Here is a 20,862-nt window from a genome sequence, read left to right as displayed (position 1 = left end):
AGGCTTCCACTTCGCCTCGTTGCTCTCCTCGCTCACTCTCGCTCGCTACGGCTCAGACTGCGCTTGCCACGATGGCTATTCCCTCAGAGACAGAGTACGGGCCCATCAGGTGCGCACTGCGTTGTTCCCGCCCTCCGTCGCTCCCCACTCATCGAACACCGGCTCGAAAACGCTCGCAGGACTCCCCTCGACGTGGACAAGCTCCGCGCGTACATCGAGGACAAAGTCAAGGGCTTCAAGATTGACAGCGAGGTGTTCCAGTTCAGCTTTGGCCAGTCGTGCGTCCGTTCGCTCTTCCCCACCTCCTCAACTCGCCGGCTCACACTCACAGCCGGTCACTTCGCACGCAGGAACCCGACGTATTTTCTCTCGGGCAACAACGGCAAGCGCTACGTCGTCCGCACCCGCCCGCCCGGCCCGCTCATCTCCAAAACCGCACACGCCATCGACCGCGAATACCGCATCCTCGATGCGCTCGGCAAGGACGGCAGCGTGCCAGTCCCCAAGGTCTACCACCTCTGCAAGGACGAGAGCGTCATCGGGAGGCAGTGGTACTTGATGGAGTACCTCAAGGGTCGCAAGTTTGAGGACGTCCGCATGCCGGAAATCAAGACCAAGGAGGAGAGGGAGGCTTTGTGGGTCGCGCCTTTTCCTGTGCCACTCGACAGCTTGCTGACGACGCTCTTGCCCAGGTGGATGTCGATCATCCAGACGCTGGCGGCTCTGCACGCGCTCGACCCGCAGAAAATCGGCTTGGGAGACTACGGCTCGACAGCCGCTTTCTACCCTCGCCAGATCCGGTGCGTTCCTCCGTTCTCTCACTCTCCCTCCACTGACGCACGTCCGCGCAGATCACTCTCGAAAGTCTCACAAGCGCAGTCAGAAGTCGTCAACGCAAAGACCGGCAAACCTGTCGGCCCTATCCCGCGCATTGACTTCTTGCTCGACTGGTACGGGCGCAACTTGCCTGGGACTGAGGCGGACAAGGGCTTTGATGCGGGTACAAACGGGAGGAGTTTGGAGGCGAGGGTCATTCATGGGGACTTCAAGGTTGACAACATGGTGCGTAGAGGCCGACCTCGCATCCGCTGTCCTGTTCCGGCGGAACACGACCGCTGTACTTCAGTGTATCCTCGACGCGCAGGACTGACACTCCTCGTCACGGCAGATCTTCCACCCAACCGAACCGCGCGTAATCGGTGTCCTCGACTGGGAACTCTCAACCCTCGGCCACCCCTACTCGGACCTCGCCAACCTCCTCCAGCCTTTCTATATCCCGAGTGAGAGCGGCGGGCAGGGATACTTGACGGGTTTGAGGTGCGTTTTTGGCGTGCGAAGAGGGGCCTTCTCAGATTCGAGGCGGTCGTCCCGCTTCGACGGCGACATGCAGTCGTCAAACCAAGCCCGCTTACGCTTTCAACGTCGCTCGCAGGGGCATTCCACCCTCTGCCCTCCCCATTCCCCCTCCCTCAACTCTCCTCTCCTCCTGGTGCTCCCACATGGGTCTCGACTTCATCACCGCCATGGGCGGCGACGAGTCCACCGCGAAAGTCAGCGCGATGGGCAACGTCGATATCGATACGCAGGAGAAGGCGATGAGGGGAAAGAGGAGGTGGGAGGGCTGTGTCAGTTTCGCGTTCTTCCGCGTGAGTCTCGTCCACTCGATCTTTTCGTCGCTCAAGCTCTCTTGCTGACTGCGACGATTTGAACGGGTGCGCATTCCACAGCTCGCCGTCATCACGCAAGGCATCGCAGCGCGCGTCGCGCAAGGAAACGCCTCGTCCGCGAAAGCCGCCCAGCACGCAAAGATCTTCCCGCTCGTCGGGTCGCTGGCGGTGCAGCACATTGAACTGTTTGCGGATGGACCGGGGACCGCGGCGAACTCGAGGGCGAAGTTGTAGAGGGAGGCGAGTGGGTCTTGATATGCATTGTTTGTTCTGTTGGCTTTCTCTCGCGGAGTTCACCGTAAGCGTGAGGTACAACGGGTAGTGAGTGTCAGCAAAAAGAACGCTAGCCCGCAGCGCCGTCCCGAGCAGCACGAGCGGAAGAAGGACGAGCAAACGCTGTTCGCACAACAACAGGGTACAGCCGTCATAACGATCCCATCGCCGCCTCCTCACGCACAATCCTCTCTTCCTACGCCCCCTTCTTCGACAGGTCGTTCAAGACCTGGCTAACCCGCAAGCCCAACTCGCGCACCCTCTCCCGCACGTCCTCCTTCTCCTCTGGGATCTTGAGGACGTATCGCTCGAACCTGTCCGGATGGTAGGCGAGTACGGCTTGTCGGAGAACGGCTTTGTGTTTGTCGGCTTGCAGAGAGGGAGGGAGGAGGAAGGTCGAGATGGCGGTGGAGGTGATATCGGTGAGGGCGGGCCAGGAGAGCGGAGGGAAAGCCATTGGTGGGTAAAGCGGCCAGGGAAAGTCGGTGAAGCGGAGAGGGAAGGCAGGCGTAGAGGTGCCGGAGGAGGAAGAGTCGCCGTCTGTCGCGGTGTCGGTCGAGGCGGGAGGAGCGGTCGTCGCGACGGCCTGCTGCAACTTCTTCCAGCCGTCCTCGTACCGCGCCCTCGCAGCCTTCTCCTCTTCTTCCGACTTGCGCTTCTTGCGCTTCTCCAACCTTCGTATCCGTTCCCTCTCCTCCCGCGTCCGTTTCTCCCGTTCGACCCGTTCCTTCTCCTCCTTCGCCTTCCTCTCCTTCTCCGCCCGCTCTATCCGCTCCAGCTCCTCCTTGTTCCGTCGCCGCCACATCCCGGCCCGCACCCATTCGGCGTACTCCTCGTCGTCCATCTGGTTCAGCCAATTCCCCTTTCCCCCAGGCTCGATCCCCGCCGCTGCTGCCGCCGCACTGCCATAGTGACTCGCATACGCAGGGACCTGACGAGCGTAAAGCTCGTCTTCATAGTATCCCACGCCCTGATCCTGCGCTTCCGCGTCCGCCAAACTCTCGTAGAACTCGTCGTCCGTCCGGGTCTTCTTGTACGCCTGTTCGGGCGGGAGGGCGGACTCGTCGAAACCCCAGTCGTCGGGTGCAACGGTCGTTGCGGGCGGTCGAGAGCGAGAGCGTGGCGGAGTGAGGGATTCGGCGCGAGCTGCTCGCTTCTTGCGCGACTTGCGGGCGGCGCGGCGCTCTGCCCGCAGGACTGCCTCGTCCGGATTGAACGTCTCCTTCATCCTGAGCGGCTTCATAGCGAGAGTGAGCGAGTGGGAGAGGGACAGCCCAACTGACTTCATCTCCTTCGACTTCAACATGCTCGCGCGAGCTCAGCCACACCTTCTGCGGCTCAGCCGACAAGCTCACTGTGCTACTGGACAGCTGAAGTACGGGTCTCGCGCTTTCTCCGCCTCCCAACGACCACTGCACGCCGGCTGCTCGAATCCCACAACTTCATCATCGACACCGCCCAAACTCCGGTTCGCGCCCTCTCCGACAGGCTACTTGCACCTCGGCGGCCTCCGAACAGCTCTGTACAACCACCTGCTGGCGAGGAAACTGGGCGGAAAGTGGGTGCTGAGGATCGAGGATACGGATCAGGTGCGTTCTGCTCGTTCGGCAGCTACGAATCGGGTCTCTCTGGAGCTAGCGAGGCGCTGACGAGCTTGGTGGATGCTCACAGACACGCTACGTCGAAGGAGCCGTCGAGTCACTGTTGCGGACGCTGGAATGGGCGAAGCTAGACTTTGACGAAGGTGCGTTTGAGACTGCTCTGCAGATCTTGGGGTCGTCAAGCTGTCAGGAGCTTCGCTGAAGGAATTTTGTATCGCGCAGGTCCAGGACGGGACGGCGGAAAAGGCCCGTACTTCCAGTCGCAGCGAAAGGAGGTGTACGATCGCTATCTCGAGCCGCTCATTTCGGTGAGTCCCGCACACGCACAGTTCTCGAGAAGTCGTCTACCTCTTCGGTCGAGATTGATGCTTGTGAAATTCGGAGACTTACCTGTAGCAAGTCGCAGTCAGGCAAAGCCTACCGCTGCTTCTGCACGCCCGAACGACTCGCCTCGACGCGGAAACGGTTACAGAAGGAAGGTTCGAACGAGGGCTACGATCGGAGATGTCTCGGCTTGTCGGAGGAAGAGGTGCAGGAACGGTTAGCGAAGGGCGAAAGGAACATCGTGCGGTTCAAGGCGAGTCTAGCGTCCTCGATACGTTTTCGTCCACCTGAGCTGACGAACTCGTTGCTCGTACGTTGATTTTGCAGAGCTCGAACGCCTCAATGACGCAGGAAGACCTCATCTACGACTCGATCCACTACGACTCGCTGCCGCTCGAGGACTTTGTCCTGCGCAAGTCGGACGGACTGCCGACCTACCACTTTGCGAACGTCGTCGACGATCACGAGATGGGCATCACGCACGTCCTGCGAGGAGAGGTACGTTTCTAAGGACAAGCAGAGCGAAGGGGTTGCTGACCCTCTACTCCGTGAGCAGGAATGGCTACCATCGACGCCCAAGCACATGCAGCTCTACGATGCGCTTGGATTGCCACGGCCAAAGTTCGCACACCTCCCCCTCCTCGTCAATCCGGACGGCAGCAAGCTGAGCAAGAGGGCGGGCGATGTGCGGGTTGAGGACTACATTGTACGTCAGCCGAGCCTCCTTTCTGCGCCTCTTCACTTGCTTCAATCTGCAGCATGATTCGTCCGGCTTGATCGTTGACTCCAAATCCCCGCAGGCCAAGAGCTACGAACCCGAAGCGCTCCTCAACTTCGTTGCCCTGATGGGCTGGTCCCCTCAGTCCTCCGCCTCTTCTTCGCCTCCGGAAGACTCCGAGTCAGCCGCCTCCGCCGTACCCAATTCCGACAACACCGACGTCCTCCCTCTCCATGACTTGATCGCCCAGTTCTCGCTCGAAGCCGTCAACAAGAATCGCGCGTCGATGCAGGCTGCGAAACTCGACTTCCTGAATCGAGCTCACATTCGGCTGAAGCTGGAGGACCGAAGCGAGGGCGGAGGAAGGGCGGAGTTGGCGAAGCGGGCGAGGCAGATCTTGGTGGACAAGTGGCCGGAGCTGTCGGAGGAAAAGCCGGCGCTCGCTGACGAGAGCTACGTGATCAGGGTTGTTGAGGCGCTCAAGGTGCGTGTCATGCCTTCGCTCTGCTAAGATTCGCTGCTGACTCGCCTCTTCCGCAGGACCGGATCTACAAGCTGCTTGACATCCCCTCCCTCGGCCCCTACTTCTTCTTCGCGCCCGACTACTCATCGGCACTTGCGACCAAGCTCTACCAGAGCGTCTCGCCCGAAGTCTACAGTACGTTCTGCCGTGCGCCTTTCGCCGCTCGCGCAGAACTGACCTTTCCTTCGTAGCCTCAACACTCTCAAAAGTCCGCGACCTCGTCTCTTCACTTCCCGACTCGGCTTTCGAGCCGCAAAGTATCCCCAACGCACCTAGTCCCGTCAAAGAGGCGCTGGACCAGCTCGTCTTGAGCCACCCGGACGGGAAGAAGGCGGCGAAGGAGATTATGATGCCGCTCAGGCATGCTCTGACGGGTCAGAAGGTGAGCGTTATTTGCCTGCAGCTCCTCGCGTAGCGCGAGACTGACCTGATTCTCTGTCGCAGGTCGGTGCAAGCGTTCCGGACATCGTCTCGGTCCTCGGCAAGGCGGAGGTGCTCGCGCGACTAGACAGCGGATTGGCATGGGCGAAGGAGCGAGCGAGCGCATAGACCAGTGCCACAGCAGTATATTGAGCATCGACGTTGGTGTTGTACGCTCTCATCCTCGCAACTCGCATTGTTCGCCACGAACTCGAACTGATCGTTCCACCTAAGGTGATACTGTTGCAACATTCGACTATCGCCGAGACCTACTACTCCATTGGATTCGTCCGCCCCTGCTGCTCGACCTCCTCGTCTCGCTGCCCTGTCCCCGTCCGGAAGCATCCGCACAGCAGCCAATCAAGCCATCCGATCTCTTCTTCCTTCTCAAGCCCTTGTCGACCATACGAGTCGTTCGAGTCGCTTCGACCATCTCCTTCGCGACCGCCTGCCCGCCGTCTTCGTGCGCTGCCAAGGCCAGGTGAAGCGAGCGGACTCGAGCCTGTGCTGTACGCTTCAGGCGAGTCTGGACGACCGAGCTGGCGATGATACGTCATCGTAGTTGCCTCGGACGCAAAGGAAGGTGCGGTGGTAGAGGCGAACGTCGCGACGCTTTGCTGAGATGGGCGGGAGAAGGGTGTTGGGCGGGAAGGGGTGGGGTGCGTAACGATCACGTCGACAATGTGATGTGCCGGCTTGGACGGTGAAGCGTGAGGCGAGGTGAACGGATCTCGATTCAGGGACGAAGAAGGCGAAGGTGGGGATTGCGGCAGAGGAGGGAGGTCTTCGACGAAGCGCGAGCCTGTCCGGGTCGTACGAATCGTCTTCTGCGTTTGGGCCGTGTCAAAAGTCGCGAAGGAGGCGTTCGACGAGGAGAAGGGATTCTGGGCGGAGTCGGCTGACGGGCGCTCCGAGATCGGTGTTTGTGCGAGTTCCTCATCCTCCTCCGCCAGTCGAGCGAATCCTTTCGTATCTTGCGGCGCAGGTGAGGCTTCAGACTGTTCATCGAGTGAGCCGTCTCGGCCAGAATCGATCTTGACGCTCAGTCGTCGCCTGCCGCGGCGGTCCGACACGCTCGACTCTCCCGCCGCTTGCCCGGCTCTGCCAAGCTCCAGCTCTTCTGCATCCACGCTTCCCGTCCCTCGTCGACGTGTGCTGCCGGTCCATAGCAGCGTCGATGTGCGGCGTATCAAGGTGGAGGCCGGGGGAAGAGGCGGAGGAGAAGGGAGAGAAGGGTAGACGAGTTTCGTCGTCGAGCGTCGCAGCGACGCTCGTCGTTTCGCGTCTGCCCGGGACCATCGTGCGAGGTTCTGCGACGCAATGCGTCAGCTTTGGGACGATAGCCCCCGAGACTAGCGCGCAGACGCACCTCCTGCACCCTTCGCTCCTCTGCGGCGTCGTCAACCTCGTCCGCTTCCTCCTGCACCTGAATTTGCACCTCTCCTTCCCTCCTCTGCATGCTCCCAGGCTGTCCCTCCTCGTCTACCGCCCTCCCCTTACCCTTGTCCCGCCTGCTCAGTCGCACACCGAGATCTCCATCCTCGTCCTCCTCTGCTAAGTCCGTCTCCTGACCGCCCGAGGCGTAAGTTGAATCTGCGTGCGTGGGCTTGAGCGGCGAGTCGTACGGCTCGAGAGTGACGGAGGCGGAACGGGAAAAGGTGGGGGAGGTCGAGGGTGACAAGGGTCGCTCGGCGCGAGTAGGTGTCCCAATTGGGCCTACGTCCGCTGATACCATCACAGAAAGTCTCGTTGAAGCCGGCCGGCTCAGACTCGAGGTTGCGTGCTGCTGCAAGGATGGTCCGGGGTGTTGAAGGAGCGAGAGGTCGCGAGGGACGAGACGTTGCCGCGAGCGGGGCGTCGAGCAGGCTCGTCGGGCTGCTCAGCGATGTCCTAGTAGCTAAGCGAGGACTCTGAGCGTGTATAAGCGTGTTGTGGGAGGCTAAGCCTGCGATGACAGCATCTCTTCGTTGTCCACCTCGCCGCTCTCCTCGATTCGCTGCCAGAGTGCTCGCGAGGCACTGTCCAGACTCCTACTAAGCTTGTTGAGCTACCGAGACCGACCCGCGCTGCGTGCTCGTCGCCTTCTTCTGCTCGCCGTTTCTCATCAGAGCCTGCATCCTTGGCTCGCTCAGTGACTCGCGAGGGCTTGTGCTGACCGTCCGATGCCTGAACAGATCCTCGACACACCATGCCGATCACCAGCCTGCCGCACGACGTCCAGACAGTCATCTTCGAGCATCTCCGCGCAGGTACGAAGGACAGCGAGCGCCTGAGGCAGGGCTTCCTCCTCGCAGGCGTCTGCCAGGCTTGGCGCGACTACGGCTACCGCATTGCGCTGCGCGACCTTCTGCTGCCGTTCGACGGAGGAGACGTTCTCCAATACCTCCTCAGGAACCCGCAGCAAACGGACTTCGTCCGTTCGATCTCCTTTGTTGCGCCTCAAATGAACGGCCGGTCTGGAGGCGAGCGCCCAACAGTGAAGGAGGCATCAGCTGCGGTGATCGAGCTGCTCGGGCGCTGCCCTAAGCTCAGCAATGTCCACCTCAAGAACATTGCCGGCAGTTCCGCAGCGCTCGCAACGCTCGCAGACGGGCTCAGCTGGTCGACCGTCGAAGATGTCGACTTCAGGACGACTTGTGCGGAGTGGCGGACGAACGTGGACCAGTTGGCGAAGATGCCGTCGCTCGAGACGTTAAGCGTCCTGTTCGATGCGAGCGACGAACGCTCCGCGAGTGCTACCGCATCGCCAAGCAATGTCGGTGCACGTCTCGCATTGAGCAAGCTCGAAATCTGGCTTCCTCCCGGAGGAGATCAGGCCACCGAAATCTGCGCCGACGTTGCTGCCTCAACAGATCCGCTTCGTCTGCTGGAGCTAAACATCTTCAACTTCGAGACTGAGACTGAGCTCTGGTCCTTTGCGCCGGCCTCGAATTTGCGTTCGCTTTGCCTGTACGGTCGTATCGGCGATCTCTTCGAGGACCTCCTCGTCTTCCTGCCGCAACTGTCGTCCCTGCGCAAGCTTGTCGTCTTCGACTATCGAGTAGCAAGTCTCAAGCCAAACAAGGACAGCCTCATCCAATCGGTCCTCATGAGCTTTCCCCCATCTCTGGTCGAAGGCAGTTTGGGATGTCTCTACTTGCCTCTCTCGGAGCGAAGGCACTTCAAGCGCACGCCAGCCGCAGACACGCCTAACGGGACGCGTTTCTTCTGCTTCTACTGCTACAGGCAGAAGGAGAAGAGCGCGCTCGCGTTGGCCAAGATTCCGTTCGAGGGTCAGGTGCAGTGGGTCATGCTCACGTGCCCCGGCGTACGTTTTCGTCCGGTCCTCGTGAAGTGCCGCTGCTGACCTCTTCGCTCCCAGGATGCCACCGATACGGATGCGTCTCATTCGTCCGCCGGCAGCACCGACGACGAGTCGTAGCGCTCTTCGAAACGACCGCTACCTTCAGTTGCCGCTTCGCACCAAGTCCCGCGTAGTTCACGTCGTCTTCCTCGCTTGTAAACGCTTGCACGGTTCCTCGCAGAATCAGATGCAGACTGCGAGCGAAGCCAGCCAGTCTCTGCGAAAACCTCTAGTGCTGCTGCTCGCATCTACCGCCTACACCTCCACTGGCTCGTCCAGCTTCAGCACCCTCCTCGCCTCGACCAGCTCATTGCAGCTGTCCACCCCAGGACACAGATGCCACTCGGCCTGCGAGAACCCGACAATCGTGAGTTTCCGAGCGGGCGCTTCCGTCGTGGCGGATAAGGGCGAGACGGTTTCAGAAGGCGTGGAGGCGGGTCGAGCGACGATGGAGGAGGGGGAGAAGGAGCCGTGCTGGAAGTGGATCGAGTGGAAGGTGTCGAGGGCGTCAAAGAGCTTTTGTCTGCGGGTTGCGTGGGGTCAGTCGATTCCAGAGGAGCGCTAGGAAGCGATAGGAGGCGCAAGACGAACCGCTCTGCCCGAGTCAGCGCCTCGAAACCGCCCTGGACCGGCTCGCCGCAGTCTTCCATGACCATGACGAGCGACTTGGTCTGCTCCTCCAACACCTTGCCCTCGAAGATTCCCCAGAACGTCGGAATGGGCAACCCGCCGGCCGGCAAGTTGACGTAGACCTCCTCTGCCTCTCGCATCAGGGCGAGCAAGTCCGTTCCATACTTGAGAACGAGTTTCTCGCCCGTCGGTGCCGTCGCTCGGTAGACTGTCGAGATGCGACCCTGTATAGGATCGGTGGGTGTGAGGGAGACGACGGGAGGAGCTGTACCTGGCGGGTTTTTGGGCGCAGGATGGGTGTAATAGAGCGGAGCGGGAGGAAGAGTTCGTTGGAGGAGCTGTCCGGGGGCGCTCGATCCGTCGGCGGGGTTCGGCGGCTGTACTGCGAGGAATGGCGCATGTAGCAGGTACGCCGGAAAGGGCGAGGACGACGAGGACATGTTGCGAGTGGGGGCGAAGGAGAGGAGGGCAGAAGACGAGGCAAGGGGTAGGAGGACTTGTCGAGTTCGGCTCAGTAGCATTGAGAGCGGTCCTTCCACGCTTTGCGCGGGCTGCTAGACCCTTTCGAGCGAGTCGACGTGGACGGACGGCGCCAAACCTCTCTTCGTCCTGAACGCCTCACCTTGGCTTGCTCACACGCTCAGATTCCCGCTCAGATGGCTGTGACTGCTGCGCAAGACTCTCTTGTCACTTCCGACACCGGCCGCGCGACTTCGCAAGCGCTGATCAGGACGACTGCCCCGACTGGACCTGCGAGGACTGATGAGGCGACTGCTCAAGGACAAGCGCAAGGTGCGTAGTGCTGCATGGCTCAGTGGGACTTCAACGCTAAGCTGACAACTCGCCTGGGGCAACAGCGGCGCGCCGCCCGACGAACCTCCTCGACCTCCCGGACGAAGTGCTCGAGCAGATCCTCCTGTGGTCTACCAACTTCTGGAAGACTCCTACCGCGGGACGAATCGACTACCTACTCGTCAACAAGCGCATCTGGCGGATCGGCTTCGCTGTTCGCATGAGCCGTCTCTGCATCGAACGCAAACCCGACGTGCACCTGCGTCAGCTGTCGGCGAACCAGCAACAGAGTGCCGTCGTTCGGGCGCTTCGCGTCGAGGTATCCGGGGAACTCTTGCCGTTGATGACGGTCGCCGTCGCCAATCTTCCCCTTCTCAGCGAGGTCTTCCTCTCGCTCGACGTCGTCGACGATGTCGAGGGCGACCACCAGCGGCGAGCTGCCGCCCTGTGCCTCAAGACGTTGACACAGCGCTCGTCATTGACGGAGATTGGCCTCTTCAGCTTTGAAGGCTTGCGGTCCGAGGACTTCAGCGACTTGCCCAACTTTCCGCCCTCGCTTCACCGCCTTGATCTCCCGCTCAGTGACGACTTGACGGAGCTTTTCCTGCGGCGCTGTGCATCTCTACAAACCCTGTCCGTATCCTACTGGAGCAGTGTCGGCACTGCCAACGTCTGGGACGCCGCCGCTAATTTGCACGTAACTTTTCGCCATTGGTATGAGTTCATGGCGGATCTCGTCGAGTCACAGCTGCAGCAATCCCTCCTTCTCGTCTGTTGCAACTTGTCACCCGCACATTTTGCCGCACTGACCGCACGAGCTTGCAGACTAACTCGCAACGTTCTCCGCTCCGTTCCCTGAGTCTGCACATCGACCCTAACTACCACGACACATCGGATAGGACCGCCCGCTCCGCCCAGGACATGGCAGCGACCATCATCACTTACGCCGCCTCGTCAGCCATCTCAGGTCTCGAAGTTATCCAGGCGTCTGGCGCTTCATGGCCGACACTGGGTGACGACGTCTCGCTACCAAATGTCAAGATCCTCCAGCTCGTGGTTGATGGGATGGGCGATACCCACGAGGTACGTCCTACTTCCTCGCGGCCGCTCTCAAGACTGCTTAGAGACTTGTGCGCAGGCTGAGGGATGGCCTTCGCTCGCCCGCTTCCTCTCGCATTTCCCCTCGCTCATCCGCCTCGTCATTGACATCACGGCATACGAGAGTGTCATGTACACGACGTCGATTCCTCACAAACCAATCTCGATGAAGAAGCTCGCCGCTTGCCTCGAACCGCAGAGACTAGCGGCGGAACAGCCGTTGCTGGCTCAGCTCCTTGTCTTCCTGCGCTCAACATCTGTTCTTCAACTGTACATCCGGCGTACGTGGCTGCGCGGGCACGAGCTGCGGGCGACACGGGCGACGCGGGACGACGACTTCAGCTTCGAGCGTTGGGATGTGACGAAGCTCCAGATGTAGCGGGAGGGAGGAGCACGCTTGTAACGACGATTCGACGAGTCAACCTCCATGCATCGACGCTGCGTAAAGAACGACAGCAAGTTACAACACCTTGTCCCCGACCCCCCTCAGATACCCAACTCGCGTACGAGCGCCTCCATCTTCGGATCGAGCACATGGTCCTGCACGCGCTCCACTTGCTCCTCGTCCTCCTCATACCAACCCTCCGCCCTGCTCAACCGCTTACTCGACCGCCGCTGGTCTCCTCCCGACCCGCCTCTCCCACTCCCGCTCGAAGCCTGCGACTGCATCGACGCCCAACTCGCGCGGTCCTGCCCTCGAACGCTTCCTGCGCCGTGCACGGGCGCGGGCACGTCGCCTGCAAGGAGGAGCGACGCGCTGATTCGCTGGCCGCCTCGTTGCGAAGGGATCGAGATGGGTCGGCGGACGACGCCTGCTGTGCTTCCTCCCCTGGCTTGCGACGAGGTCGTCGCGAGGTCGAGGGAGTCGGAGGTACCGGCGCGGGAGAGTCGGCGCAACGGGACAGGAGCAGCGGGAAGAAAGGACATTGAGGAAGGTCGTCGCTGTTCAACGGGCGTCCAAGGTCGAGCCGTCGACGAGGCTTCGACCGCCGAGACTGGTCGTTGCTCCGCTCGTAGAGGGCGAGGGCCAAAGGCATCCTTTGGCGAGACGAGGATTGCATCCGAGTCTTGCGGGCCTGCCGCAGAAAAGGAGCACGTGGATAAGGGTGGCAACGTCGCCTGGTCGGGCTGCCGCGGCGACGTACGTTCCGGAGGTACCGGGAACATGTAGGAGAGCTGGCGCGTCTCGTCCAGGTCGGTGGAGGAAGCGGGAGTTACGAGCGAATCGGTCGTCGACTGGTTACGAGAGTGGTCGATTGCGCGCGGTGCGACGGGCTTCGAAGGGAAGGGCTTCGCCATTGTTCTCATGATGTCTCGGGTCGTCGGTGAAGCTGGAGGTTCGACAGGCGGAGTGTAGGTCGAGTAAGGCAGAGTTGGGAAAGGTCCGTCCGCTTGTCGAGGCGAAGGCGAGCCATGCTGGACGCTGCTCCCTCGAGGACTCGGTTCAAGCGAAGGGAAGCGGAAGTTGCTGCTGGGCGTGTCGGACGCAGGCGGAACGAGGAGCGAGACCTCGAGGTCCTTGGCGAGGACGACCGCATCTTGCTGCCTCATCCACCGCTCCTTGATCTCCGCCGCATCACACGCCGTCGACAGGCTTGACTTGCGCCTATCGCTTCCACGCTCCTTCCTCGCCTTCTGCTCAGCCACCAACTCCTTCTCCCCCTGCACACGCTCAATCAAGCTTCTCCTCCTCAACTTCTTCGACAACCCATTCGCTGTCGCCCTCTCAACGCGTATCTCGACCCTCGGAGGTGAAGGAGGGAGGTCGTCGTCGGGACCAGGCAAAGGAGGAGGTTCGAAAGCCGGAAAGTCGAAGCTGGGTGTGTCGGAAGTTCGGCGAAAGGGGTTCTTGAGCGCTTTGAGGGAGAGCCGACGACGTCGAGAGGCTTGGACGGAAGGATCGCGCATCGTTGGGCCTGGCATTGGACGACGAGAGGGTGTCGAGGAGCAGTTCGCCGCCTGTCGTCGAGGGAGTGAAGCTGGACGCGAGAGGCGATGCTGCGGTCGTGAGTAGCCCAAGAGCGACGACCAGCGTCGCCTACGAATCGAGCTTGCTCAGCGAGCGAGTGTGATGGAGCACAGAGCGAGCGAGAAGCCAAGGGATGAGGAGGAGGAGGCTGTCGGCACGACGATCGGTTCGGGTCCTGATTGCTGTTCTCCCCGAGCGCACGCATGCTGCTCGAATCGGCAAGGAACGCCTGAACAAGGTGTGTCCACCTGGCTGAGAGCCAACGCACACGAGGAGGACGGTTTGGGAAGGTCGAGTGCGAGCGTCTCGCCTCCTCGCGAAAAGGGGGCGTGGTCTGCCTTTCCTTCTCCTTCGCTCACGACGGTTTGCAGGCATTCAAAGTCGTGATAGTACCGAGCGAGTGAAGCGAGGCTGTCGCCAGCTGCCCAGCCAGCGAAACGAGCCTGAGGCGAAGTTGACTGCGTCTTTTCTTTACAATGATGCGGCAATGCGAACGACAGGGTGGCTGAGCAAGGCAGAGAGGCCTGACGAGAGCTAGGACTGCCGGGCGAGGTCAGCGCGAATCTTGGGAAGGAGGGAAAGAGTCGGCAGAAGGAGACGCACCATACGCTCCGCTCCTCCCTCCACTCCCTCACCACCTTACTTGTCCTCCTCTCCGATATCCTCGTTCCACACCTCCGGGTACTTCTCAATGAACGTAGCCATGAGCTTCTTGCACGAGTCGAGGTTGAGGTTCACAACTTCGACGCCGTGCGCCTGGAGGATGCTCTCACCGCCTGTCGCGCCATAGCCGCATTGTCAGTGAGAAGAATAAGAGGAGGGAGGACGGGACGGACCGAGGAAAGTGTCGTTCTCGCCCATCACGCATCGCTTGATGCCGAAGAGGATCATGGCGCCGGAGCACATCGAGCAAGGTGAGAGGGTGCTGTGCGTGGAAAAGATGCGTCGGAGTCAGCGTCGAAGTGGTAGAGCGAAGGAAGCCCGTCGGAACTGTCGAGCGAGAGAAGCGGGTGGGAAGCAATAAGTTGAGGAGGAGCGGGTCCTCACGTGTACATCCTGCGAAGAGGAGTAGCGGGTCAACGAGCTGGCACTCGTAGCAAACAGCAGCTGAGCACAACGCACGTGCAGTCCTTGTAGACGGAAGCAGGCAGACGTCCGATGACCTCGAGGCAGTCTGCGACACGAGACGAGACGCGGCGGTCAACTCGCCTGAGCGCAGCCTGTACGAACGGACCCAGCGCACCCGTCTCCCCATGCCTCGTCGCCGACTTCTGCTGCACGCGGCGGTTCCGCCCAACACCAATCACGACGCCATCCTTCCGGACGAGAGCTGCTCCGATGGGCACGCCCTCCTCCGCCAGCCCTTGCTCAGCCTGGAAGATGGCATGGCGGATGTTCTGCAGGTCGAACTCGGACGGGTTCGCTGTAGGCGGGGTCTTCACGGCTTCTTTGGGGGCGAGCATGTCGGTCGGCGGTCGGCAGCACGGACTTTTGGTGGAGGCGAGCGAGGGGAAGCTTCGGCGTCAGCGGGCGGAGGAAGCGGGAAATCTGCGATACCAGCGAGCTTGATACGATCTGAGCGACGCGGAACGCACTCGTTCGGCGAAGTTGGCGGGGTTCTTTCGACGAGGAGAAGCGCGGGCGAGACTGCTCGCTTCAGGACTTTGGAGCCGGACGCCGACGGGCAGCGACGCAATCGAATCTGGACTGTCCCGGCTCCCCCGCTTGACGATTTCAAGCGCGTGCACGCCGGCCACGCGGTCGGACTCCGTCGGGTGTAAGAACGAGGCGCGAAAAGCGGAGTCCCCTCGTCGTGCGGCGAGCTGCCCGGGGCGTGCTGGCCGGTGCACACGACTGGCAAAGATTTCACGATGGGCGTGTGCTTTCCATGGCGCAGGAGGGGCGGGATGAGCGAGGACGAGGATAGGAGGTTGCCTCGAACTTGCGAAGGGCAAGCGAAGGGCGCTCGAGGTCGTCCATGGAGGTGCTCGACCCCTTCGCAGAACGACGCCGTGACGCCAGGTGCTGGCAGAAAGAAAAAGCAGCTTATCGGGGTGCGGAGAAGGGTGTACGTGCCTGGGCAAAGCCGGAACGCACGGACGGAACCAGCTTGCTCTCGCTCCGTCTCCCCCTCCTTTGCCTCGCTCTCCATCGCCAGCAGCGCACGTCTATCGCAGCGAAGGCTCCCCTTCGTCGACTCCCCTCCCTTCCTCTTGCATCCCGCAAGTCCCCCTCCCCCACCGCATACAGACCATGTCGACCTCCAGCCACTCGGGCGAAATCAAGGATGCCTACGACGTCGAGGAAAAGGGCGCTGCGACAGCGCCGCACCTCGAGTCGGGTGCAGAGGTCGTCTCTGCGCACGACGGCGTCAACCGCGACAAGGGAGTCATCGGATGGCTGTGGAAAGTCGCCATGAAGCTCGACAGCTACGGCGTCGAGGTCCGCGGTGTCGAGCGCGTCCCGCCCAACGAGCGTCACCACACGTGAGCTCTACCCGCTCGTGCATCCTATCGAACGCGCCTCCTGACGCTCGAACGCGAACAGCGGCGTGTTTGATGCCGGCTACCTCTGGGCGTCTGCGAACATGACCATCTCGACCTTCTCCCTGGGCACCCTCGGCAACTCGATCTGGGAGCTCAAGGGCACCGACGCGTGCTTGACCATCCTTTTCTTCAGTACGCTCATCCTTGACGCGCTCCCTCGAGCGCTCGTCGACTGACCTGCTTTCCTCTTTCTCCCGCTAGACCTCCTCACGACTCTGCCGGTCGCCGTCTTCTCCTGCTGGGGCAAGTCGACTGGTCTCCGTCAGATGATCCTCGGCCGCTTCTCGTTCGGCCCCTGGACCATCCTCTTCCCCATCGCGCTCAACTGCTTGGCTTGCATCGGCTGGGTGCGCTTCCCATTCGCTCCGCTTACGTTGTCCTTCCTCCACTGACCTCTTCTGCGCGTGCGACAGTCCACCATCAACACCATCGTCGGCGCGTCGGCGCTCAAGGCCGTCTCGGACTCGCACCAGCTCCCCGAGCCTGTCGGCATCATCATCATCGCCTTGATCACCCTCGTCGTCTCGCTCTTCGGCTACCGCTACGTCCACGCCTTCGAGCGCTACGGCTCCGTCCCCATCTTCGTGATCTTCTGCATCATGTTCGGCCAGGCCGGCAAGTACATGCACGGCGGGATGGGTGGCGTTGGCGAGGGCGAGGCAGCCTCCGTCCTCTCCTTCGGCGGCACGATCGCCGGTTTCGCACTCGGATGGACCTCCCTCGCAGCCGACTACACCGTCAACTTCCCCGCCGAGACCCCCGACTGGAAGGTCTTCCTCTCGACCTACATCGGCCTCAACTTCCCGCTCGTCTTTGTCGAGTGCCTCGGCGCACTCATGATGACCACCTTTGTTGACAAGACCACCTGGGCCGACGCGTACGACAAGGGCGGTCTTGGTGGTCTCCTCGGTGCGCCTCTCGTTGGACGTGAGTTTTTACTTCCTCCGTTGCCTCTCCTCCTTCTTCAGCTGCACCGCTCGCCTTCATACTTGCGGGTCTTGACTTCACGAACGGTACTGACTCGTGCCGATCCATAGCTATGGGCGGATTCGGACGCTTCCTCCTCGTCGTCCTCGCCATGTCGATCGTCTTCAGTGCGTTCCGCCTGCCTTTCTCTCCTGCTCACCCACGTGTTGACACACTTCGCACGAACAGACAACATCCCGAACGTCTACTCTTTCGCCCTCACTTTCCAGGCCTTCGGCAAGTACTGCCAGGCCATCCCCCGCTTCTTCCTCTGCATCGTCTGCACGGCCATCTACATCGCACTCGCCGAGGCTGGCTACAACAGCTTCGAGAGCGCATTCGACACCCTCCTCGTCATCCTCTCCTGTGAGTCACCCCTCCCTTGCCAGCGGTCGGCGGACTTCCTTCTACTTGAGCTCGTTACTGATTCTCCTTTATCGCACAGACTGGCTCGCCATCTACTCTTGCATCCTCCTCATCGAGCACTACTTTATCCGCCGCGGATGGCAGGGATACAACCTCGACGACTACAACAATTACAAGAAGTTGCCCGTCGGTATCGCTGCTGCCGTTTCCGCTGGATTCGGTGTCGCTGGCGCTGTGCTCGGCATGAGCCAGACGTGCAAGTCCTATTCGCTCCTCCATGCCCTTCTGCGACAGCCGCTAACCTGGCAATGTCTTCCTGCGAAACAGGGTACGTCGGCCGCATCGGAGGACTCGTCGCGCCTCCGTTCGGCATGGACATCGGCTTCGAACTCGCATTCGGCTTCACGGCCATCACCTACCCCGTCTTCCGCCTCATCGAGCGCCATTACACCGGGCGATAGAGTCGCCAGGAAGAGGAAGGAGGTTGCTAGGGTTTAATCGGGTTTTGTACGTTCGTCTGTCGTGTCATAGAGGCTGGGGACGACTTATTTGTGCAAACGGAGCATGCATCAACCAACTTGCGTGAGCGTTCGAGCCGAGGAAGCGGACTCGAGAAAGTTGCGAAGGTTCCTCGAGGGACGAGTCTGCGTCGCAGCCGCTTGGCTCCCCTTGTTCTCTAATCCTCTTGACCAATACCAATGAACGCACGGGAGTCGTCGAGAGCGCCCAGAAGGCTGGCCCACCCCACTTGTCGTCGTCGAGGGGCCAGGCCAACGCAGCGAGAGCTCTTCCTCGTCTTCTCACTCGCCCGCTCGCTTCCTTTGGCTTCCTCGGTGCTTGAGACTACCGCTGGACTGCTAGAGTATCGCCTGAGCCCACCGCCAGCCCGCCACACCACCGCCAGTCCTCCTCGCGTCTTCATCAGTTAGCGCACCGTCGACGCTCAGTACTCGACGTCGCCAGCCGCACGAAGCAAAGGAAGGCGACTTGGAGGGTGACGAAGCAGCACACTATTCGCTGAGATGCCCGCAACGACCGCAGCAGGTGCCCCCCCCTCTGTCGAGCCGCCAGCAACTGCTCCGCCACGACCCTCCGTTTCATCACCCAGCAAACGGACCTACCGCGCCAGTCCGACCGCTAGCCCAAAGGCAGGGGGTGATGCAGAGGCTGTGAGCCCGCGGGTGCTTCGAACGAGGCTGTCGAATGTGGCGGAAGAGGTCGCGATCGAACTGAGGTTGAAGGGCGGCCGGGATTGCGAGTCTCGCAGTCCTGCACAGGCAGACGTCGACGTCGACTCGATCATCCCGAGTACACCTCCGGAGGCGGCGCTCGAAGCGCTCGTGGGGCTTGGAGTTGCGATCCCGGGCGGCGAACGACTTGCTGGCCTCGACAGGGACGACCTCGAGGTGCACGACGGGTCGACGCAGATGGCGACGGCCGAGAGGCAGATGCAGGAGTACGAGGACATGTCGGGAGGTCCGTTGCATTGGACGTTTGCGCGGATGTGCTCCCAGCATGTGTGCGTACCGAAGCTCGACCGCTTTCTTCCCACGCAGACGCTGACATCCTTCGATCTGGCAGCTACAGCGAGTACAACAAGCTCAAGCAGACGATCGCTGCTGCAGCCGAGGCGCCTCCCACCAGCGAAGCAGGCTTCGCCAGCCAGTCCACGCCGACGACCCTTGCGACCTCTGCACGACCAGAAGCTGCAGCAGCCGCCGGCGGTGCCAGCGCGACGTCGAGCATCACGAACATTGCGCAAGCGGTCGATGAGCCCGCTCCCGCTCCCGCTCTCGCACAGCCGGCTCAGCACGCACGACCTGGCAGCACGCCAGCCAAGCTTGCGATCTCCTCTGCACAGACGAGCCTCACGCCGTCTCTCGCAACCTTCAACTTTGCCTCGACCTCGACTCCGGCTTTGTCGACGTCTGGTACTGCCCCTTCCTCGCCGACTCGAGCCGCCTCGACAGACAGTCAAGTCGCTGAAAGCCTGCTCGAAGACCTCGCTGCAGGCGAGCCGGTCTCGGTCCAGCAGTCTGCGTCAAGCGTCGTCATCTCCGAGACGATCCCATCCGCCGACGCAGGTCTTGTCGTCGACGAGCCGCCTCCCATTCCAGGTCTCTTGCCGGGCATGAAGGTGATTAACGGCGTGCCCGTCAAGACGAGCGTCAGCCACCCTATCAAGTGCGCTTCGGAGACGCTCTCTGTCCTTTTCCTGCCCGTACTAACACGACTGTTGGGCAGCATCTCGCCCCTTGTCCCGCCCGAACTCGTCCCGCACCTCTCGAGTCAGCTCATGCGCCTCGGCTTGACCGATGACCACGACGATGCTCCAACTCCCTCTCAGTCTAGCCACCTGGTCCGACCTTCGGCGCGGACCGACCTCCTCACGCTGTGCGCGACGCTCAGGACGGACCCGTTCGCCTTTCCCTACAAGCAAGCCGGCGCGCCCTCGCTCGGAAACTTCGTCCTCTCCTCCTGCCCCGGCAAGAAAGTTCGCATGAACGGTGAGCCGCTGCGCAACGGCCGCGGCGCGATCTGCCGCGACGTCCTCCTCGACCTCCGCCGCGCCCGAGACGAGTACGGCGTCGGCCTCGTCGTCTGCTGCATCGACGACCGCGAGCTCGCCTTCCTCGGCGTGCCGTGGGAGGAGTACCACGCTTCGGCTCGCCTGCTCGGACTCGAGGTCATCCGTATCCCGATGGTCGAGGGTTTCGCGCCCGACAGTCCCGAGTCGCTCGACGCCCACCTCGCACGCATCGTTCGCGACTACACGCTCCGAGGCAAGTCGGTCCTTGCGCACTGTCGAGGCGGGATCGGACGGGCGGGCCTCGTTGCGTCTTGTTGGATGCTCAAGATGGGCCTGGTTGCTGGACAATCGGCCCTTCCTGGAGGCGACTCGCGGGACGTGCCGTTCGAGGAAGAGGACCCGATGGGTATCGTCGAGCGGGTTGTCGAGCTCATCCGCAGGAGGCGCAGGTGCGTCGACTTCCAAGTCGCGCTGCTCCTTTCTCCTCGCTAACTTCTGCTTCGCTTCGCAGCATCAAAGCCATCGAGACGCCTTATCAAGTACACTTCCTCTTCCAGTATGTCGCCTTCCTGCAGCAGGAGCACGCCGCTGCCGCCGCCGCCAGCCGCAACACTCCACCCTCCTAGGCAGGCGACCCTGCTCATCCTCGCCAACGCCTTGTATCGCCTTTCTCCGCATACTCACGACCTTACGCTTCGCATCGCCTTACGTCCGCGACTTGCTAAAGCCGTTTCGCTCGTCGCCTCTCGCATTTGCCTCGACTCAGCCTCGCCTAGCCTACTTGCATTGCCTTTCGCCCGCCCGCCCGCTCCAGTACCCTCACGTCGTTGTCGTTCGCATTATACATTGTCTTTCCTCGCAGCAGCCTTCGTACATCCTTGCATTCATTCCGCCCTCTTTGCAACTTTCGCCCTGCTTCGCGCCTTGGCTGCAACGTTTGCTTGCGCTGTCCCGGCTGCGACGAGAGTTCTGCTAGACAGGATCGCCGGGTGTCCCAGGAAAGCAGAGCCAGCTCGCAGCCGGGAGCGTTGCGCCTGTCGCGAACGAAACGAGACTGAAGACGTCTCCCTCGCGTCGACCTCGAGCTGCTTCGAGT

General features: G+C 61.6%; 11 protein-coding genes across 11 annotated transcripts; 6 read left to right on the top strand and 5 right to left on the bottom strand.

The window, feature by feature from the left end:
• Positions 1 to 71: 71 nt before the first annotated feature.
• RHTO_08006 (aminoglycoside phosphotransferase) lies at positions 72 to 1,901 on the top strand (the record flags this gene model as incomplete). Its single annotated transcript, XM_016421660.1, has 8 exons — positions 72 to 109; positions 180 to 278; positions 351 to 635; positions 693 to 800; positions 852 to 1,062; positions 1,169 to 1,317; positions 1,433 to 1,646; positions 1,728 to 1,901. 8 exons carry the CDS (start codon positions 72 to 74, stop codon positions 1,899 to 1,901), a joined length of 1,278 nt encoding a protein of 425 aa, XP_016273772.1.
• A 235-nt stretch (positions 1,902 to 2,136) lies between these two features.
• On the bottom strand, positions 2,137 to 3,183 carry RHTO_08005 (uncharacterized protein; the record flags this gene model as incomplete). The annotated part of the gene is made up of 1 exon (XM_016421659.1): positions 2,137 to 3,183. One exon carries the CDS (start codon positions 3,181 to 3,183, stop codon positions 2,137 to 2,139), a length of 1,047 nt encoding a protein of 348 aa, XP_016273771.1.
• Positions 3,184 to 3,244: 61 nt separating this feature from the next.
• RHTO_08004 (glutamyl-tRNA synthetase) lies at positions 3,245 to 5,655 on the top strand (the record flags this gene model as incomplete). Its single annotated transcript, XM_016421658.1, has 10 exons — positions 3,245 to 3,529; positions 3,612 to 3,684; positions 3,764 to 3,849; positions 3,948 to 4,106; positions 4,193 to 4,363; positions 4,422 to 4,571; positions 4,666 to 5,067; positions 5,124 to 5,241; positions 5,298 to 5,488; positions 5,551 to 5,655. 10 exons carry the CDS (start codon positions 3,245 to 3,247, stop codon positions 5,653 to 5,655), a joined length of 1,740 nt encoding a protein of 579 aa, XP_016273770.1.
• Positions 5,656 to 5,798: 143 nt separating this feature from the next.
• On the bottom strand, positions 5,799 to 7,261 carry RHTO_08003 (uncharacterized protein; the record flags this gene model as incomplete). Its single annotated transcript, XM_016421657.1, has 2 exons — positions 5,799 to 6,836; positions 6,896 to 7,261. 2 exons carry the CDS (start codon positions 7,259 to 7,261, stop codon positions 5,799 to 5,801), a joined length of 1,404 nt encoding a protein of 467 aa, XP_016273769.1.
• A 453-nt stretch (positions 7,262 to 7,714) lies between these two features.
• Positions 7,715 to 8,947, top strand: RHTO_08002 (uncharacterized protein; the record flags this gene model as incomplete). Its single annotated transcript, XM_016421656.1, has 2 exons — positions 7,715 to 8,833; positions 8,888 to 8,947. The coding sequence occupies 2 exons, from the start codon at positions 7,715 to 7,717 to the stop codon at positions 8,945 to 8,947; spliced, it is 1,179 nt and encodes a 392-aa protein (XP_016273768.1).
• A 177-nt stretch (positions 8,948 to 9,124) lies between these two features.
• Positions 9,125 to 10,020, bottom strand: RHTO_08001 (uncharacterized protein; the record flags this gene model as incomplete). The annotated part of the gene is made up of 2 exons (XM_016421655.1): positions 9,125 to 9,392; positions 9,461 to 10,020. 2 exons carry the CDS (start codon positions 10,018 to 10,020, stop codon positions 9,125 to 9,127), a joined length of 828 nt encoding a protein of 275 aa, XP_016273767.1.
• Positions 10,021 to 10,155: 135 nt separating this feature from the next.
• On the top strand, positions 10,156 to 11,768 carry RHTO_08000 (uncharacterized protein; the record flags this gene model as incomplete). The annotated part of the gene is made up of 4 exons (XM_016421654.1): positions 10,156 to 10,291; positions 10,357 to 11,060; positions 11,117 to 11,374; positions 11,430 to 11,768. The coding sequence occupies 4 exons, from the start codon at positions 10,156 to 10,158 to the stop codon at positions 11,766 to 11,768; spliced, it is 1,437 nt and encodes a 478-aa protein (XP_016273766.1).
• A 107-nt stretch (positions 11,769 to 11,875) lies between these two features.
• Positions 11,876 to 13,312, bottom strand: RHTO_07999 (uncharacterized protein; the record flags this gene model as incomplete). Its single annotated transcript, XM_016421653.1, has 2 exons — positions 11,876 to 12,465; positions 12,535 to 13,312. The coding sequence occupies 2 exons, from the start codon at positions 13,310 to 13,312 to the stop codon at positions 11,876 to 11,878; spliced, it is 1,368 nt and encodes a 455-aa protein (XP_016273765.1).
• A 685-nt stretch (positions 13,313 to 13,997) lies between these two features.
• Positions 13,998 to 14,821, bottom strand: RHTO_07998 (cytosine deaminase; the record flags this gene model as incomplete). The annotated part of the gene is made up of 5 exons (XM_016421652.1): positions 13,998 to 14,134; positions 14,195 to 14,283; positions 14,406 to 14,414; positions 14,481 to 14,532; positions 14,602 to 14,821. 5 exons carry the CDS (start codon positions 14,819 to 14,821, stop codon positions 13,998 to 14,000), a joined length of 507 nt encoding a protein of 168 aa, XP_016273764.1.
• Positions 14,822 to 15,611: 790 nt separating this feature from the next.
• RHTO_07997 (nucleobase transmembrane transporter) lies at positions 15,612 to 17,697 on the top strand (the record flags this gene model as incomplete). Its single annotated transcript, XM_016421651.1, has 8 exons — positions 15,612 to 15,844; positions 15,906 to 16,036; positions 16,106 to 16,251; positions 16,318 to 16,831; positions 16,942 to 16,998; positions 17,060 to 17,236; positions 17,316 to 17,492; positions 17,564 to 17,697. The coding sequence occupies 8 exons, from the start codon at positions 15,612 to 15,614 to the stop codon at positions 17,695 to 17,697; spliced, it is 1,569 nt and encodes a 522-aa protein (XP_016273763.1).
• Positions 17,698 to 18,258: 561 nt separating this feature from the next.
• RHTO_07996 (protein-tyrosine/Dual-specificity phosphatase) lies at positions 18,259 to 20,392 on the top strand (the record flags this gene model as incomplete). Its single annotated transcript, XM_016421650.1, has 4 exons — positions 18,259 to 18,755; positions 18,818 to 19,420; positions 19,481 to 20,215; positions 20,278 to 20,392. 4 exons carry the CDS (start codon positions 18,259 to 18,261, stop codon positions 20,390 to 20,392), a joined length of 1,950 nt encoding a protein of 649 aa, XP_016273762.1.
• Between the last annotated feature and the right edge of the window lie 470 nt (positions 20,393 to 20,862).

This window comes from Rhodotorula toruloides, assembly GCF_000320785.1.
Source record: "Rhodotorula toruloides NP11 unplaced genomic scaffold Scaffold9, whole genome shotgun sequence".
NCBI lineage: Eukaryota > Fungi > Basidiomycota > Microbotryomycetes > Sporidiobolales > Sporidiobolaceae > Rhodotorula > Rhodotorula toruloides.
Note: the sequence above shows the minus strand (reverse complement) of the source record. Positions and strands in the feature narration are given on the sequence as shown.